At 39.3% G+C, this 19,189-nt stretch overlaps 1 protein-coding gene across 4 annotated transcripts in view; it reads left to right on the forward strand.

Annotated features, from left to right (window-relative positions):
* Positions 1-19,189, forward strand: part of LOC126235881 (CD109 antigen-like) — a 565,987-nt gene that overhangs the window by 493,011 nt on the left and 53,787 nt on the right. For all 4 annotated transcript variants that reach the window (XM_049944806.1, XM_049944808.1, XM_049944805.1 and 1 more), the window contains exons 17-21: positions 851-1,043; positions 1,190-1,350; positions 10,636-10,774; positions 12,056-12,174; positions 18,496-18,635. In XM_049944806.1, coding sequence (XP_049800763.1) covers positions 851-1,043; positions 1,190-1,350; positions 10,636-10,774; positions 12,056-12,174; positions 18,496-18,635 — 752 coding nt within the window. The remainder of the gene's footprint in view (positions 1-850; positions 1,044-1,189; positions 1,351-10,635; positions 10,775-12,055; positions 12,175-18,495; positions 18,636-19,189) is intronic.

Here is a 19,189-nt window from a genome sequence, read left to right on the forward strand (position 1 = left end):
TTTTTAAGGTAGCTGTGTGAAAAGCTCCTTCAAATCAAGTAGGATCAAACTGCCAAACAAATATCGAGACAGAACATAAAAATTTGGCTGTTCTGTGTTTACCGAGAAATTTGGAACTATGTTTCTCAGGAAATATAGATATCTGCAAGAACTAATGTTAGAAATTTTATCATTACGATATTTAGTTTATATTTTCCTTCCACTTCAGAGTGATTTATCATTATTAGTTTCCTTACCACTCTCAGTTAAATATATTTAAGAATATTACAACTTTTTTGCCCATGGTGGTGTAATTTATCAAGGCATGAGGATATTTATAGAAAGTAGTTTAGTTCAGTTATAGATCCTTACAACTATATTTTACTTTTTTTTGTAAAATTTCACCTACACTGAAGGGGAAATTTAACATAAACATGTTGTTCATCCACATCTTTCATTATAACTTTGTTAAATATCATGAAATCTGCAAACACTTTTCTTTTATTATTTCAAACAGAATTGTTTCTCCTGCTGTTGTCATCAACAAGAGCCACTGTTTTATGTATGTTTGCTGGAATTGTTGACATTTTTTTACAAAAATTACAACTTTTTTATATTTTAATAGATTTGTTTCTACGGATTAAGTAAGTATATAAGTAGATTTGGGGCGGGGATTGGATTCTGATGCTCTGTGCAGTGTATGCACTGTATTAATAAAATTTGCTGGCTGAGAACTTTGTAGAGGAGCAGGACACTGGGTCCAATCCCAGCCAGGCAAATACTCTTACCTTTTCACTTACTATCAAGTTTTAGGTGCTTTACTTGGTTGCTACAGCCTCTTTTGCATTCAGTAAAACATCAATTTTTGCAGGTGCGAGTCTTCCGGCCATTTTTCATCTCTATCGATCTGCCATATTCTGTCATTCGTGGTGAGATTGTAGCAATACCTATAGTTGTCTTTAATTACATGGACAAGGATGTTGTAGCTGATGTTACGCTGGAGAAAGTCGAGCTTGGTACCTTTGAATTTGCTGAAGTGTCAAATGAGGTCAGCTCTGTGAATAGTAAGTATTAAACCTGTATATTCTATAGCATTTTGTGTAAAATTTTCCTTTATGGATATCCACAATGAAATTAACTGTGCTATATGCTAATGTTTACAAGGCTGGAATGGATGTACCACTCACACTACATTTACTTACCATTGCAGAGGTGGAATTGTATCGTAAGAAGCAAGTTACGGTGAAAGCCAACAGTGGTTCTTCAGTATCATTCATGATAACACCTAAGAAACTGGGCCACATAACAATTCAAGTAAAAGCCAAGTCTCCTTTGGCTGGTGATGCAGTGTCGAGGCAACTGTTTGTTAAAGTAAGACATAGAACTACATACTGTCTTGTATCGGAGAACTTAACATATATGTGAATACTGAAAGGGGGATCTTAGTGTCTGATGATGTACATAGTATATAGGTGCTAGCTAGCCTTCTTTGGTATTAACTTTCACTTCATTAAGATGTTTTTATTTTTATTATTATTTCTTTACCTTCTCAGACGTTAAGTCTGGTTAAAAATGGAAAGTGACGCGGACCTTGATCAAGTGTCACTTCCTTTTAACTGTACGGTATGTGTGATATTGCATTTAGGAACTTTCGGGTAATTGAACATGTAGCAATAATTACAGATTTCTGTAGTTGTATATATAAGTTTGGATGTAGCTGTATAGCATTGATGTACTGGTGGATATTGTGTGGTATGACTCCTGTAGTTGATAGTATAATTGGTATAATGTCAACTTTATCCTGATGCCACATGTCCTTGACTTCCTCTGCCAGTTGGATGTATTTTTCAATTTTTTCTCCTCTTTTCTTTTGTATATTTGTTGTATTGGGTATGGATATTTCGATTAGTTGTGTTAATTTCTTCTTTTTATTGGTGAGTATGATGTCAGGTTTGTTATGTGGTGTTGTTTTATCTGTTATATAATGGTTCTGTTCCAGTATAATTTGTATTCATCATTCTCCAGTACATTTTGTGGTGCATACTTGTATGTGGGAACATGTTGTTTTATAAGTTTATGTTGTAAGGTAAGCTGTTGATGTATTATTTTTGCTACATTGTCATGTCTTCTGGGGTATTCTGTATTTGCTAGTATTGTACATCCGCTTGTGAAGTGATCTACTGTTTCTATTTGTTGTTTGCAAAGTCTGCATTTATCTGTTGTGGTATTGGGATCTTTAATAATATGCTTGCTGTAATACCTGGTGTTTATTGTTTGATCCTGTATTGCAATCATGAATCCTTCCGTCTCATTGTATATATTGCCTTTTCTTAGCCATGTGTTGGATGCGTCTTGATCGATGTGTGGCTGTGTTAGATGATACGGGTGCTTGCCATTTAGTGTTTTCTTTTTCCAATTTACTTTCTTCGTATCTGTTGATGTTATGTGATCTAAAGGGTTGTAGAAGTGGTTATGAAATTGCAGTGGTGTAGCTGATGTATTTATATGAGTGATTGCTTTGTGTATTTTGCTAGTTTCTGCTTGTTCTATAAAGAATTTTCTTAAATTGTCTACCTGTCCATAATGTAGGTTTTTTATGTCGATAAATCCTCTTCCTCCTTCCTTTCTGCTTAATGTGAATCTTTCTGTTGCTGAATGTATGAGATGTATTCTATATTTGTGGCATTGTGATCGTGTAAGTGTATTGAGTGCTTCTAGGTCTGTGTTACTCCATTTCACTACTCCAAATGAGTAGGTCAATATTGGTATAGCGTAAGTATTTATAGCTTTTGTCTTGTTTCTTGCTGTCAATTCTGTTTTCAGCATTTTTGTTAGTCTTTGTCTATATTTTTCCTTTAGTTTTTCTTTAATATTTGTATTATCTATTCCTATTTTTTGTCTGTATCCTAGATATTTATAGGCATCTGTTTTTTCCATCGCTTCTATGCAGTCGCTGTGGTTATCCAATATGTAATCTTCTTGTTTAGTGTGTTTTCCGTTGACTATGCTATTTTTCTTACATTTGTCTGTTCCAAAAGCCATATTTATATCATTGCTGAATACTTCTGTTATCTTTAGTAATTGGTTGAGTTGTTGATTTGTTGCTGCCAGTAGTTTTAGATCATCCATGTATAGCAAATGTGTGATTTTGTGTGGCTATGTTCCAGTAATATTGTATCCATAATTTGTATTATTTAGCATGTTGGATAGTGGGTTCAGAGCAAGGCAGAACCAGGAAGGACTTAATGAGTCTCCTTGGTATATTCCACGCTTAATCTGTATTGGCTGGGATGTGATATTATTTGAATTTGTTTGGATATTAAGTGTGGTTTTCCAATTTTTCATTACTATGTTTAGGAACTGTATCAATTTAGGATCTACTTTGTATATTTCCAATATTTGTAGTAGCCATGAGTGGGGTACACCATCAAAAGCTTTTTGGTAGTCAATGTATGCATAGTGTAGCGACCTTTGTTTAGTTTTAGCTTGATATGTCACCTCTGCATCTATTATCAGTTGCTCTTTACATCCTCGTGCTCCCTCGCAACAGCCTTTTTGTTCTTCATTTATAATTTTGTTCTGTGTTGTATGTGTCATTAATTTCTGTGTAATGACTGAAGTTAATATTTTGTATATTGTTGGTAGGCATGTTATGGGGCGATATTTTGCTGGGTTTGCTGTGTCTGCTTGATCTTTAGGATTCATATAAGTTATTCCATGTGAAAGTGTATCTGGGAATGTGTATGGGTCTGCAATGTAACTGTTAAATAATTTAATGATATCAATATAATAGAGGGAAACATTCCACGTGGGAAAAATATATCTAAAAACAAAGATGATGTGACTTACCAAACGAAGCGCTGGCAGGTCGATAGACATACAAACTAACACACACAAGCACACAAAATTCAAGCTTTCGCAACAAACTGTTGCCTCATCAGGAAAGAGGGAAGGAGAGGGAAAGACGAAAGGATGTGGGTTTTAAGGGAGAGGGTAAGGAGTCATTCCAATCCCGGGAGCGGAAGACTTACCGTAGGGGGAAAAAAGGACGGGTAAACACTCGCACACACACTCTCATATCCATCCATACATATACAGACACAAGCAGACATATTTAAAGACAAAGAGTTTGGGCAGAGATGTCAGTCGAGGCGGAAGTGCAGAGGCAAAGATGTTGTTGAATGACAGGTGAGGTATGAGTGGCGGCAACTTGAAATTAGCGGAGATTGAGGCCTGGTGGGTAACGGGAAGAGAGGATATATTGAAGAGCAAGTTCCCATCTCCGGAGTTCGGATAGGTTGGTGTTAGTGGGAAGTATCCAGATAACCCGGACGGTGTAACACTGTGCCAAGATGTGCTGGCCGTGCACCAAGGCATGTTTAGCCACAGGGTGATCCTCATTACCAACAAACACTGTCTGCCTGTGTCCATTCATGCGAATGGACAGTTTGTTGCTGGTCATTCCCACATAGAATGCGTCACAGTGTAGGCAGGTCAGTTGGTAAATCACGTGGGTGCTTTCACACGTGGCTCTGCCTTTGATCGTGTACACCTTCCGGGTTACAGGACTGGAGTAGGTGGTGCTGGGAGGGTGCATGGGACAGGTTTTACACCGGGGGCGGTCACAAGGGTAGGAGCCAGAGGGTAGGGTAGGTGGTTTGGGGATTTCATAGGGATGAACTAACAGGTTACGAAGGTTAGGTGGACGGCGGAAAGACACTCTTGGTGGAGTGGGGAGGATCTCATGAAGGATGGATCTCATTTCAGGGCAGGATTTGAGGAAGTCGTATCCCTGCTGGAGAGCCACATTCAGAGTCTGGTCCAGTCCCGGAAAGTATCCTGTCACAAGTGGGGCACTTTTGTGGTTCTTCTGTGGGATGTTCTGGGTTTGAGGGGATGAGGAAGTGGCTCTGGTTATTTGCTTCTGTACCAGGTCGTGATGGGTTGAAGGTGTTACAGAATGTATCTCTGCCTACGTAGATCAACACCTTCAACCCATTACATGCAGTCTCCCATCCTTCATCAAAGACACGAACCATTTTCTCGAACACCTGGAATCCTTACCCAATCTGTTACCCCCGGAAACCATCCTTGTAACCATTGATGCCACTTCCTTATACACAAATATTCCGCACGTCCAGGGCCTCGCTGCGATGGAGCACTTCCTTTCGCGCCGATCACCTGCCACCCTACCTAAAACCTCTTTCCTCATTACCTTAGCCAGCTTCATCCTGACCCACAACTTCTCCACTTTTGAAGGCCAGACATACCAACAATTAAAGGGAACAGCCATGGGTGCCAGGATGGCCCCCTCGTACGCCAACCTATTCATGGGTCGCTTAGAGGAAGCCTTCTTGGTTACCCTGGTCTGCCAACCCAAAGTTTGGTACAGATTTATTGATGACATCTTCATGATCTGGACTCACAGTGAAGAAGAACTCCAGAATTTCCTCTCCAACCTCAACTCCTTTGGTTCCATCAGATTCACGTGGTCCTACTCCAAATCCCACGCCACTTTCCTTGATGTTGACCTCCACCTGTCCAATGGCCAGCTTCACACGTCCGTCCACATCAAACCCACCAACAAGCAACAGTACCTCCATTATGACAGCTGCCACCCATTCCACATCAAACGGTCCCTTCCCTACAGCCTAGGTCTTCGTGGCAAACGAATCTGCTCCAGTCCGGAATCCCTGAACCATTACACCAACAACCTGACAACAGCTTTCGCATCCCGCAACTACCCTCCTGACCTGGTACAGAAGCAAATAACCAGAGCCACTTCCTCATCCCCTCAAACCCAGAACATCCCACAGAAGAACCACAAAAGTGCCCCACTTGTGACAGGATACTTTCCGGGACTGGACCAGACTCTGAATGTGGCTCTCCAGCAGGGATACGACTTCCTCAAATCCTGCCCTGAAATGAGATCCATCCTTCATGAGATCCTCCCCACTCCACCAAGAGTGTCTTCCCGCCGTCCACCTAACCTTCGTAACCTGTTAGTTCATCCCTATGAAATCCCCAAACCACCTACCCTACCCTCTGGCTCCTACCCTTGTGACCGCCCCCGGTGTAAAACCTGTCCCATGCACCCTCCCACCACCACCTACTCCAGTCCTGTAACCCGGAAGGTGTACACGATCAAAGGCAGAGCCACGTGTGAAAGCACCCACGTGATTTACCAACTGACCTGCCTACACTGTGACGCATTCTATGTGGGAATGGCCAGCAACAAACTGTCCATTCGCATGAATGGACACAGGCAGACAGTGTTTGTTGGTAATGAGGATCACCCTGTGGCTAAACATGCCTTGGTGCACGGCCAGCACATCTTGGCACAGTGTTACACCGTCCGGGTTATCTGGATACTTCCCACTAACACCAACCTATCCGAACTCCGGAGATGGGAACTTGCTCTTCAATATATCCTCTCTTCCCGTTACCCACCAGGCCTCAATCTCCGCTAATTTCAAGTTGCCGCCACTCATACCTCACCTGTCATTCAACAACATCTTTGCCTCTGCACTTCCGCCTCGACTGACATCTCTGCCCAAACTCTTTGTCTTTAAATATGTCTGCTTGTGTCTGTATATGTATGGATGGATATGAGAGTGTGTGTGCGAGTGTTTACCCGTCCTTTTTTCCCCCTACGGTAAGTCTTTCCGCTCCCAGGATTGGAATGACTCCTTACCCTCTCCCTTAAAACCCACATCCTTTCGTCTTTCCCTCTCCTTCCCTCTTTCCTGATGAGGCAACAGTTTGTTGCGAAAGCTTGAATTTTGTGTGTTTGTGTGTGTTAGTTTGTGTGTCTATCGACCTGCCAGTGCTTCGTTTGGTAAGTCACATCATCTTTGTTTTTAGATATGTTAAATAATTTAGTTAGATGTGAATGTGTTGAGGTGAACTTCTTTAGCCAGAGATTTGCTATTTTATCTTTTCCAGGGGCTTTCCAATTGTGAGTAGAATTAATTGCTTGGGTGTCTTCATGTTGCAAAATTATCACTTTAGGCATTTGTGGTATCATCTTGTATGTGTCTGTTTCTGCTTGTATCCACCATGCATGCCTGTTATGTTGTACCGGGTTTGACCATATGTTGCTCCCGAAGTGTTCCATGTCTGTTATGTTTGGTGGATTGTCTATTTTAATGTGTGTGTTATCTATTGTCTGGTAAAATTTCTTTTGGTTTGTGTTGAATGTTTGGATTAGTTTCTTCTATTTTCACTTTTTTTGTATCTTCTAAGTCGTTTGGCCAATGCTTGTAATTTCTGCTTCTTTTCATCTAATTGCTCTATCGCTTCTTGTTGTGAGATTTTACCTAACCTTTTTCGTTTTTTTTTCTGACATTTCATTTCTTATAAATTGTGTTAGCTGTCCGATGTCCTTTCTCAGTTTTTCTATTCTGATCTGTAGCCTGTGTTGCCATGCTGGTTTTGTGGGTTTCTTCTGTGTGTTGGTTGGTTCTGATCTCTGCCTAGTGTGTATATTTAGTGTAGTGAGCGCTCTTATATAAACCAGTAGTTGTAACTCTTCCATAGTTATGTTTTCATTTATTTTGTTGTGTATGATTGTCTTGATAGTTTTTATTGTTGTTTCAACTTGTGGGTTATTTGGCGGTCTATGCAAGAATGGTCTAATGTCTGTATTTGTGTCTTTGTATTCTATATATGTCAGCTGAAATTTTTCTTCTATATCTAACATGTGTGTCACTTCGTGTTCTATTTGTGCTTGTTCTGGTGGCTGTCTTAAGATTTCGTTTTCCTCTGATTGTTTAATTGATGCGTGTTGTTCTTTGTTTGTTTGCTCTGGGATGTTTGAGTCCATTACTGTATTTTATTCTTCTTATGATTGCACATTATTTTGTTCCAGTATTTGTTGTACTTGTTGTTTGATGTTTTCTAATTCTGACTGGGGTATCCTGTTATTTTTGATTATTACACGGATCTGATCAGCTAGTCGTTGTTCTGTTAAGAATTTTAATTCTGGGTATCTGGTAATAAATGTTGTGTATACTTGTGATCTGTATCCAGTTGTGTTGGTTCCTAGGTTTGTTGCTTGGTAATAACAGAACATGAGGTGTCGATTAACTTCATCTGACCATCTCATCCTCTGTCTTTGTTTTCCTTCTAGGGTGGTTGCAGGAAGCACATCCTGCAAAACACCTGTATTTGGATTTAAATCATTTTCCAGTTGGCTAGCAGTGTCGTTACCATTGTGGGCGGGCATAGGGTTCCAGCGTCGTCCCCGACCATGACGGCACTTGTCCGAGGCTTCTTTAGTTCTGTCCTGAACCAACTAATCACACTAAAAGGGGGGTTAGCCCTATTAGTGGTTTGTTCTTTTCGTCTCCTTTTACGACTGGCAGAACATACCGGAGGCCTATTCTTTTCCCGGGCCTCCACGGGTATTATTACTATTATTATTATTATTATTATTATTATTGATATCTTCCTGTACATTCAGCTGCATGCTGGTGCCTGACTGGGACAATATCTTGACAACATACGTTGTTGTTATCATTATATGCTCTGATACACTTAGCTCTCAAGGGAATTGCTCTTGCTTTTACTGGTGACCTCTGACCTCTCTTGTGGCCCTCTTGTGGTCTTCCTGAAGTCTTCCTGAAGAACTGAAAATGTTCAGTTTGCCATCCACCCCCTGTAGCTGCCATGGATTCAGATGGATTCTGTAAATCATCTGAACAGGTTCATAACCTCACCCCTGGGCCATGTCACTGCATTTGGCACTCTGCAGTAAATTCACATCCACTCCCAGCAGGACGGTCAACATTTTTTATGTCTGCCATGTACAGTGCTGAAGAAATGCTTGCTTCATTTCCAGAATTGGAAACTCAACTCACCGTGTGTATATGCAGGCATTGTTGCTACTTCAGTTATACCGGATCCCAAACTGAGCCAGGATGGTAGTTAGTTTCTCTATTGCTAAGGACCCTACCCACCATCAGTTTGATCTTAATTTTTTCCCTGATCAAACTGTCCTACAACCTGTGAAGTTGAGCCAAGATTTTCTTCTCCTCGTAATTCACGGAATGCCTGAACTCCGCATAGGTGTTAATGACTGCAGATATACTGAGTTGACCCTGCTTGGTGTGGCATTGGTGTTCCACATATAGGATCTCAACTGCTCATACTCTTCAAACATATAGGCTTAATGATGCTCTAAGAAGTGGACTGAAAACATTGTAGAGAATATATGGAAGATAGTGGGAACTGTTGTGAAGTGTGGAAACCAATATACAATCTTATCGTTTGACAGGGTGACAATTCTTATGGAAAACTTGGCATTCTCAAGAAAATATATTTTACCTGGAAAAATTAGGGAAATCCTAAGGAATTTCATAAAAGGCATTCTCAAGAAAATATATTTTACCTGGAAAAATTAGGGAAATCCTAAGGAATTTCATAAAATCTCAGGAAATTCTGCATTTTTAACCTACATCTACATCGATAATCTTCAAGCCACCATAAGATGTGTGTCAGAGGGTACCCTGTACCACTACTTGTCATTTCCTCTCCTGTTCCACTTGCAAATAGAGCGAGGGAAAAACGCCTGTCTGTACATCTCCATATGAGCCCTAATTTTGTGTATCTTATCTTCGCAATCTTTATGTGTGATGTATGTTGACGGGAGCAGAATCTTTCAGCAGTCAGCTTCAGATGCCAGTTCTCTAAATTTTCTTAATAGTGTTTCCCAAAAAAGAATGTCACCTTCCCTCCAGGGATTCCTGTTTGAGTTCCCAAAGCATCTCTGTAACACTTATGTTTTGTTTGAACCTATCAATAACAAGTCTAGCAGCCCCCCCCCCCTACCCCCCACTGAATTGCTTCGATGTCTTCCTTCAGTCTGACCTGGTACGGATCTTAAACACTCGAGCATTGAAATTGAATTTTATTGAGTTTTATAAGTCACAAATTTTAAAATACTTAGTATTTCAAAATGTGTTAATTATATGAACATTATTCCATATAAATTATTGATGTTTGAAAACTGTGCTTAAACTACTGCTTATCGTTATTGTTGATATGCAGGTGAGCTGAGAGGAAAGAAAAGTCATTATTGTGGAATGCTCACACTCACACTCTCCTCTTCTCCATTGATTTCTGAGGATCTTCTTGACACCATCTACATCCTCGCAACTGGAATTCCCAGGAAATTTTGCTTCCAAGTCCAAGTAGCCGCTCTGTTTGATGGCTTTTGGTGTCACACTTAAATCTGACTGTAGGAATTCAGGGTAGTGATGCTAGGATAGGAAGTAGCGAGTTGAGGTTATTTGACAGTGTTACTGAAAGCCTTCATGCTTTTGTAAAGAAAGATGACATCTACAGTTGAGAGGCAGGTGTATAAGTTTTGTTGTTGTTGTTGTTGTTGTTGTTGTTGTTGTCTTCTGTGAGAAGACTAGTTTGATGCAGCTCTGCACACTAACCTATACTTTGGAAAACTCTTCATTGTTGCACAAGTACTGCAACCTTCTTACTGTACTTAAGCTTTAGTTTTCCTGTGTATATTTGTGTATAATGATTATTTGCCTCATTTTACTTAGAGATGATTCATAGATTTCAGTGAAAGAACTGTTCTGATCATGTTGGCACAACATTGCTGTGCTAAATGTCTGTTATTACTTTTTTTTGTTTCAGGCTGAAGGGGAGACACAGTACCGAAATAAAGCATTCTTCATTGATCTAAGAAGCACCAACAGTCACAAAACCAATGTCACATTAGAGATTCCTAGAAGTTCAGTTCCAGGGTCAGAGCAAATTGAGGTTTCAGCTGTCGGTAAGTGCTACAAATGAAGATGTACAATTTCATGTTGTTTGTGGTATCTATGAGGTTGGGGGAGGGGGGGGGGTGGGGGAATTAACCTGTGGTTCAGATCCTGTAGCAAATTGTGGCTGGATAAGTCAGTTCAAAGAAGGTAAAGGCTTACTGGCTTACTATCTGCAGTGGGACTATGCCAAGTAAAGTTGTGTAGTGCTCAACATGCCCTCACATCCATTGAATTGATGGCAACTTTGTCAGTTGTTCTTTCCTACAAGCTTTTTGTACTTGTATGAGTGGTACAAAGAATGTGATGATAAATACAACTTTATTGATAAGTTTATTCATTGTGGGTCTGTTGGATATCATGACCGCATTTTACTTGAATAAATTATCATAGATAGTCGTGTCCAGTCACTAATGGTGTATATTTTTTCATTAAGTAGTTTTTAATTTGAAGCTCATCTTCAAGTTAGGCATATAGAAGTTTAGAGTATACTGCTTGGCACTGGAGCTTGGTTCATGTAGCTGTATGGGTGGTGTTTCTGTAAAGATCTGACAGCTTCAAATTCCATTGCCATTTAGTTGCAGTGTTTATCACTATGCACTATGTCTCATCAAAAAACAACTGTACAACAAGTGCTGTACAACTATAATATAGTTCAAAGATCTTAGACAGAAGATAACTTTATGTATGAATGCATAGTCTTACAATAATATGACTGAATAAATCTTCACAGGCTGCCAGCAGTGTCAAATGATTATACATCTACAAGCTTTTGGCTAATGGTTGTTGGCCATTATCAAGTGGTAACAGAGTGCCTTGTGATTGGTGGTCTTATTGTTAATTAGCCATGATACTTGCAATGATGATCCCATTGTGAATAGTATAAACTAAGTGGGTTTTACATTAGAAGTGAACTATAAATTTTACAGTTAATTGGGATTCACAGGCATAAAACTCTGAAAGCTGAGTCAAAAAGGTGATAGGAAATGTAGCAAGTGCAAACATGTAGCTTTTGTTCCAGTAAATATTTTAGGTGAAATTGTTAGTCAGTTACCTAAATTTCTTCTGCTCCAGTTTTGTTTTAATACTAAACTGTCTTTGAAAATTTGCCAGTACGGGTAATACCATTACATCCAGCAAATTGGTATTTTTGTATTTACATGAGTGTAAGCACTTTTGTTTTAAAAAATTTGTGTTTTGTAAAAGTGATGTTTTATGCTAGCCTTTGTGATAATATTTAAAAAATGCAGTGTTATCTATAATGGTGAGTAAAGATACATAATGTTTTGCAGGTGACATATTGGGACCTAGTATTTTCAATCTTGACAAACTCATTAAGATGCCATATGGCTGTGGTGAGCAGAATATGTTGAATTTTGTACCCAACATTGTTGTAATGGAATATCTCAAGGTTAGTATGCAACTTTTATTATAAGTATTGGCATGTAGATAACATATAAGTTTAAGATTTGAAGATTTTAGAATGATAGTGCCAAATCTGGTATGTTATTGTACTTTAAAATTCTGTATTGACCATTTTACAATGATGCTGTAAGTATTGGACAAATCGTGTGTGTATATTGCTATTTCAGTGGTTCACAGGTTATGACAAAAGCTTGTAAGGATGTTTTGCAGTACAGTTATATTTTAGTCTCATAGTTCATTACTGTCTCAGTCTGCCCTCACCACGAAATATAACTTGTCATCACACCCATTTTCAATGTACCAAAGGTGGGTATGAACAGTGTAGGAAAAGACAGATTTCTTTGTACCGTAAAGAAGACACGTTAACTTACAGACAGGCACAACTAAAATGCACTCACATATAGCTTCTGGTCACAGCACTATTCACAACACACACACACACACACACACACACACACACACACACACACACACATACATTTATGCATGCAAGCACACCTCACCCACACACATGACCGCCAACTCCATCATCTTGGGCCGGAATGCAACTTCACATGGGATGCAAGCAGTAATATGGAGAGGATGGGATGGAGAAGGGGAAGGGATAGTAGTGTATGGGTGGGGAGAGAGATGAATGCCGTCTGGTAGAGTGTACAGGGACTAGATTGCCAACAGGCACAGCTTCAGGAGGTTGTGAGGCAGGGAGGTGGGAAAAAAAGGAGAGGACTGGGGAAATGTGGGTGGGTACATCAGCAGAGGGCTGCAAATAAACAAGGTGGGAGATGAGATTAGGGAGGAGATGATAGGACAGAGGGGGTGGAAACTGTTGGGTGGAGGGTGTGGGGACAGTGTGTTACTGTAGGTTGCGGCCAATATAATTACGGGAGTGGAGAATGTGTTGTAAGGTTAACTCCCATCTGGGTTGCTCAGAAAAGCTGTTGGAGGAGGGAAGGACCCAGGTGGCTTGGGTATGATTTTAATAATAATAATGTGAACTGTAAAAATAATATACAAATGTTTTAATACGATGAGTGTGAATTGTTTAATCAGCCTAAAATATGTAAAAGATTTCAGTGTGATGATAATAATAATAATAATAATAATTTGTGTACACTAGTGAATAATACTTACTTTAGCATAACACCCAAGAAATTGTGATTCAGATAACTATGGGTTTAGAAAAGCATACACCTGAAAATTTGAAAAGTATATGTGTCACACAATTAATTTCAAAAACTATAATAGCAACAAAATCGTACAACTTTGATAATTTCATAATTTGAAGTCAAAGTGGACACTCACAGTAATTATCAGTATTTCTTTAAATACCAAGATTTTGAATACTGGTCCGCACTATGTATGAATGAGGGGAATCCTGTTCCTTTAAGTTGTTTCCACCTATATTCAGTGAAGTCAGCTCTCTCTCTCTCTCTCTCTCTCTCTCTCTCTCATTTCCTCTTTTCTTCCTGTTTTCTCTGCCCTCTCTTCTTAGTGGAGTGTCTTCCCCTTTCTGTCATCCCATACTCAAGTTCGTGTGGTTTGCCAGTTCTGCCTGTCGATTCATGAAATATTTGCTGTTGACAGCAGGTAGGTCAGCCTGTGCAAATGTACCTTTACCTAGCTGGAATGTTCTCCACAGCTGGCTAGTCTGCAAGCCTGTCCAAATGACCAGCTTCTACCACGAGTAACTGAAAAGTACCCTGCATTAAACATGGACTGAATTCCTTTTCATTTTTGAGACTCTTACGCTCTATTCTCCATGAGTTAGCTTCGAAATTTGGAAATTGTTGTAAGTAAAAATATAAACTCTTCTCCAAAACTTTGAGGGGTTGGGTCATGAACCCCAAATACCCCCCATCTCACCCCCAACTTTTTTAGAATAGACACTTGCTACACATTCAAGCAATACTCTAAGATGCATGCGTGGGTGTTTAGTCTCCTTTATAGATTGAATCCACTTTCCAAATAATCCTACCAACTTACCCAAGTCTTCAGCTGTTTTACCTCTGATTGGGCCCATCTGATCATTTCATTTCATAGCCTTTCATATCCTCACTAACTCGTAACAAACAGGTAGTTCTATGAATCAGTTGACTCCATTTGTGACTCACAAATGTTGTAATAGTGGGAGAATGTTTTTATGCTTATAAAGTGCACAGTTCTACATTTTTGAACATTTGAAGTAAGTTGCCAATTTTTGCACCTCTTTGAGTCCTGTCAAGATCTAACTGGATATTTGTTTACAGATATTTTCATCTTTTTGACATGTAGAAATTAGGCACATGTTTGGTATAAAAGAGTGACAATATGGAGGGTACTCAGAAACAAAGTAGTTAATGCTGTCAGTAACTTTATTCATTATTATTATTATTATTATTATTATTGATGTGCTTCAACATTGTCGTGCTAGAGAAACCAAAAGTTGGGTTGGCTCAATGCTTGAATTATTTTGAGTGTCTGTGTAATGTCATGTTCCATTCATCATTTCATAGTCTGGCTTTTCTTTTCCTTTTATGTTTTATTTATTTATTTTTTAAAGTTTGAGACCCCATGTTGTATCACTTTTGGTATAGGGACAGCCAGTATTTTATTTTCTATAAGGTACACCTGACATACAAAAACACTGTTTTTTCAAGTGACCCAAACATGTTTCAGCACCTCCATGCCATCCTCGTGGGTTTTCTTTATTGAATCTTAATTTTACATTACATTCTTACATAGGCCATTTGCACATTATCCTGTACTAGTAGCTTGTCATGTTTTGCTTTGGCAGATCCTTTTTCTTTTGCGTTCTCATGAGTTGTTGAGAGGCACACACGATAATACATGTATTTTGTAGAATTTCATTTGTAATGAAACTTTTCACTTCACCAAAACACAGTGTAAACTTTACTTCACTTCATCAAAACACAGTGTAAACTTCATGGATAACAAAGCTTACACTGTGTTCTGGTGAAGTGAAAAGTGTTCACTACTAACAAAATTATACAAAATATGTGTATCACTTGTGTGTGCTGTCTCTCAATAACTCATGAGAGAGCAAAAGGAAAAGAATTTGCGAAACCAAAACAAGACAAGCTACCAGTACCTGAAATTGTACAAAAGGTCTTGTACGAGTTGTTCAAAAAGTCCCTCCGCAGTGCCATATGATTGTTTGCCTGCCTGGGTTTTTCAACAAAACAATAAACGCACAATGATAGTGCAGTGATATTCTGTACCCATTCATAGCAGAACTTGTGTTAAGTGTAGAGATGGGCAAAACTGTTCTTTTCATAGATCGGATCCGAACTGTTCACTCCCTGAAATGAGCTAGGTCTTTTTCATGACTCACCACTCATTCACAATAGAAAATAAATGGAAGGCACATTGCCCATTCCCGGCGGGGTCAGGTATTTTCTCTGCCTCGTGATGGCTGGGTGTTGTGTGCTGTCCTTAGGTTACTTAGGTTTAAGTAGTTCTAAGTTCTAGGGGACTGATGACCATAGATGTTAAGTCCCATAGTGCTCAGAGCCATTTGAACCATTTTTTTGAGCACATTGCCCTTTAAACTTGGTTTATTCCAGTACTATACCTGTATTTTGATCTTATTTGATCCTATTTTGAAGTAACACAGATAATGAGTAAGAAGTTTGTATTGTTTATTGAAATTTCCACGATATGACAAAGTTTTTGATTATCGATTTATTTTGCACTATCGTGGTTTTTTGGGTGATCGGAAAATGTTGTAACTTGAGATTTACATTAACAATGTATTTGGCTATAATGTATTAAAATTTCATTAACCTCGTACAAATACATCCCAAGCCATATATTTTTAAAGTGAACATTTCCTTCCGAAGACGCCCAAAATCGCAAAATCCGTACTACAATTAGAAAAAAAATATAAATTTGACTGTAAGACCAAAGTGCTGCATATAGCCTTATGCAGAATAAAACAAGGAAAATATTGGTGTATCACATTTTGCGATACGTTTATTGGTTCGCTCGTAATTAAAGTGTAAATTCGAGTGTCCATAATAAAAAATCCTATAGTAAGAGGAGTCGTCAGGAACCTCATCTGATCAGTTTAAACAAATAAAAATAAAATAAAAACAAATGATGTATACATAACATAATTATGTAATATACATATCGGTATTAGTACGAAAAACAATATCCAGAATAGACGAACTCCGATGCAGGGGCGCTTAGTCAAGCTGGTCGAGCCGCGAGCTGTATTGCTGCGCGAGCTAAGACCGCAGAGACCAGAGTGATACCTGAGTTGCTTTGCTCAACGCTCTGGCTAGAGTCGAGGACGGTGGGGTGAGCGTTGAGCGGGCGAGTTCCGAGGGTGGGGGAAGCGGTGAGCGGCCACCACTCACCCTCTCTGAGCCAAATCGTCCATTCCCTTGCGAGCAGGTTGTTGCAAGTAGTTCTTATGTTCTCCGCTAGGAGGCTCTCTGTCCTGTTGCTCGCATCAACCGCCCAGAGGGCAGGACGTGCGACTGAAACGATCGCCGACGGAGTGCGATGCTAAGTTAAGGTGCGCCAGCGGCCAGACACTGCACGCGGCAAGGGAAGCACAGAGACGGCACGGCATATGTGAAACACAAAATCCAATGGGGCACTGCACAATGCAGGCAGCCAGGGCAGAAGCAGGGCAGAGGCCGGCGCCGGCTGTGTTGTGTGGCGTGCAGTGTGCTCTGACCAGCAGAGGCCCCCCTGATATGCTCCGTCTCTCTCTCTCTCTCTCTCTCTCTCTCTCTCTCTCTCTCTCTCTCTGCTGTGTGAAACGTTTGGAGCTACCGTTCTTTTTTTCTGAATCACTGATTGTTCACTTCTTTGAAAGATTCTACTCTATAAAACAATTCATGAGCGGATCCCCCATCTCTAGTTAAGTGAAATACTGAACGATTATTTTCAACAAGATGGTGCAACCGCGTGTACAGCTTGCGTTTCAATGTCACTACTTGCTTATGTTTTTGGTGATCGCATAATTTCACAGGGACTTTGGGCCCCCACGATTGCCTGACCTAACACCACCTGACTTTTTCTTCCGGGGTGCAGCGAAAGCAACTGTCAATAAAAAGACCAAAATCCATCGATGAATTGAAAATTGCTATATCCACTTTCACTGCTTCTGTTACAGAAGAAATGTTACAGCTTATGTTTGGAAACATGATTAGATGAATTGAATTGTGTATTCAACCACAGGGGGGTCACTTTCAACATTTAATGTGAAAAGTTGTAAGCAAAAATGAATATTCAATAAATTAACTTTTATTTCACTGAGTTTCATTTCGGTATATTCACTGCGGCATACGGCACGCGCTGCTATCAGTCATACAGCACTGCAGGGAGACTTTTTGAACACCCCGTATAAGCATGTAATGTAAACACATGTAATGTAAATTAAGATTCGATAAAAGAAACACTGAAAATGGCATAGAGGTGCTGAATCGTGTTTGGGGCACATAAAAATACAGTGTTGTTGTGTATCGGGTGGGCCTTATATCCAAAAATTTTAATTATAAACATGGGAAATACAAGAGCAGCAATTCCAAATGATGAGCCACTATTTTATTCTGATAAGACAGGAACTTGTTGCTGTGCCTTGGCTAGAATACTTTACTGTTAAATCAGAGATGGTAGCCTTTAATAGTACTGTTAAGACACCATATGCCATTTACATTTATTTGGAGTGTAGTGTATACAAAGAAAAACCTTCTTCACTCCAGTGATAACCACATATCACATGAAAATTAACTAGCCAAGTTTAACATTTCCTGTGTTTGATGCTATGATACATATGGTCTTCCTACAGATTCCAGGCACAGAGGGTAAGTATGCTAATCTCTCTCTCTCTCTCTTTCTCTCTTGTGTGTGTGTGTGTGTGTGTGTGTGTGTGTGTGTGTGTGTGTGTACGAAAAAACACAAACTCTGAATTTCACATATACTCATTATTATGCTATTGTCATTTTAATATTGAGTAGCTCCTTTCTGTATGTGTTGTGAAAGGAGTACCTTATAAGAAAATTGGATAGTAAATCACGTCTGATTGTTTCAGAACACAGACCAGGAGAAAGGCAGATTTATAACTACAGAATGTACATATAAAAATCTAGAGCCCAGTTCATCTCATTGTTAACTTATTGTTCTAATCTGCCATCTAACAAGCAACAGTACGAAAAAACACAAACTCTGAATTTCACATATACTCACTATTATGCTACTGTCATTTTAATATTGAGTAGATCCTTTCTGTATGTATTGGGAAAGGAGTACCTTATAAGAAAATTGAATAGTAAATTACATCTGATTGTTTCAGAACACAGACCAGCTGACACCTGCTGTCGAAACCAAAGCTTTGAAATACATGGAAAAAGGCTATCAACAAGAGCTTACATACCGCCGTGATGATGGTTCCTTCAGTGCATTTGGCAACAGTGACCAGCATGGAAGCACATGGTTTGTAAAAGCTGCTTGTATCTTGTAACAAAATATGGAATTCCCTCTATGTTATCAAGCAGATATTACTGTTAATTAAGTGATATTGAAATTAAGTGGCATGAAATCTCTTTGCCTACTCAATTCAGGACCTACTTTGGAGGGCATTGTTTGTTATTATGCCAGAATGTACACTGGTGCAGTGTCAAAATGCAAGTTATTTCTTGATTTAAGGTTCACTGACTAACTGTTACAGGTACATGTAAATGATTCTGTGGTATTAACTACAAACCCTGTGAAGTAGTATGTTTATTGGTGTGGCTGCCTTCAAAATATTTTTAAACTGACACCTCAGTTTGTTTTCATGTGTTAGTTCTGATACACTGGAGATGAATTTTTTTCCATGCGGAATTGATCTTGCACACTGTTGATGATGAATTTATATCTAAAGATGATCCATAAGGCTTAGGTTGGGTCTTTGAGGGGACGAGTCCAGCAAATCCATCTTACTGTCTTCTTCTAATCATTATGCAAAGCGGTATTTGTTTCCTTGTTGCACAAGTCCTGAAATACCA

This window comes from Schistocerca nitens, chromosome 2 (assembly GCF_023898315.1).
Source record: "Schistocerca nitens isolate TAMUIC-IGC-003100 chromosome 2, iqSchNite1.1, whole genome shotgun sequence".
Classification (NCBI taxonomy): Eukaryota; Metazoa; Arthropoda; class Insecta; order Orthoptera; family Acrididae; genus Schistocerca; species Schistocerca nitens.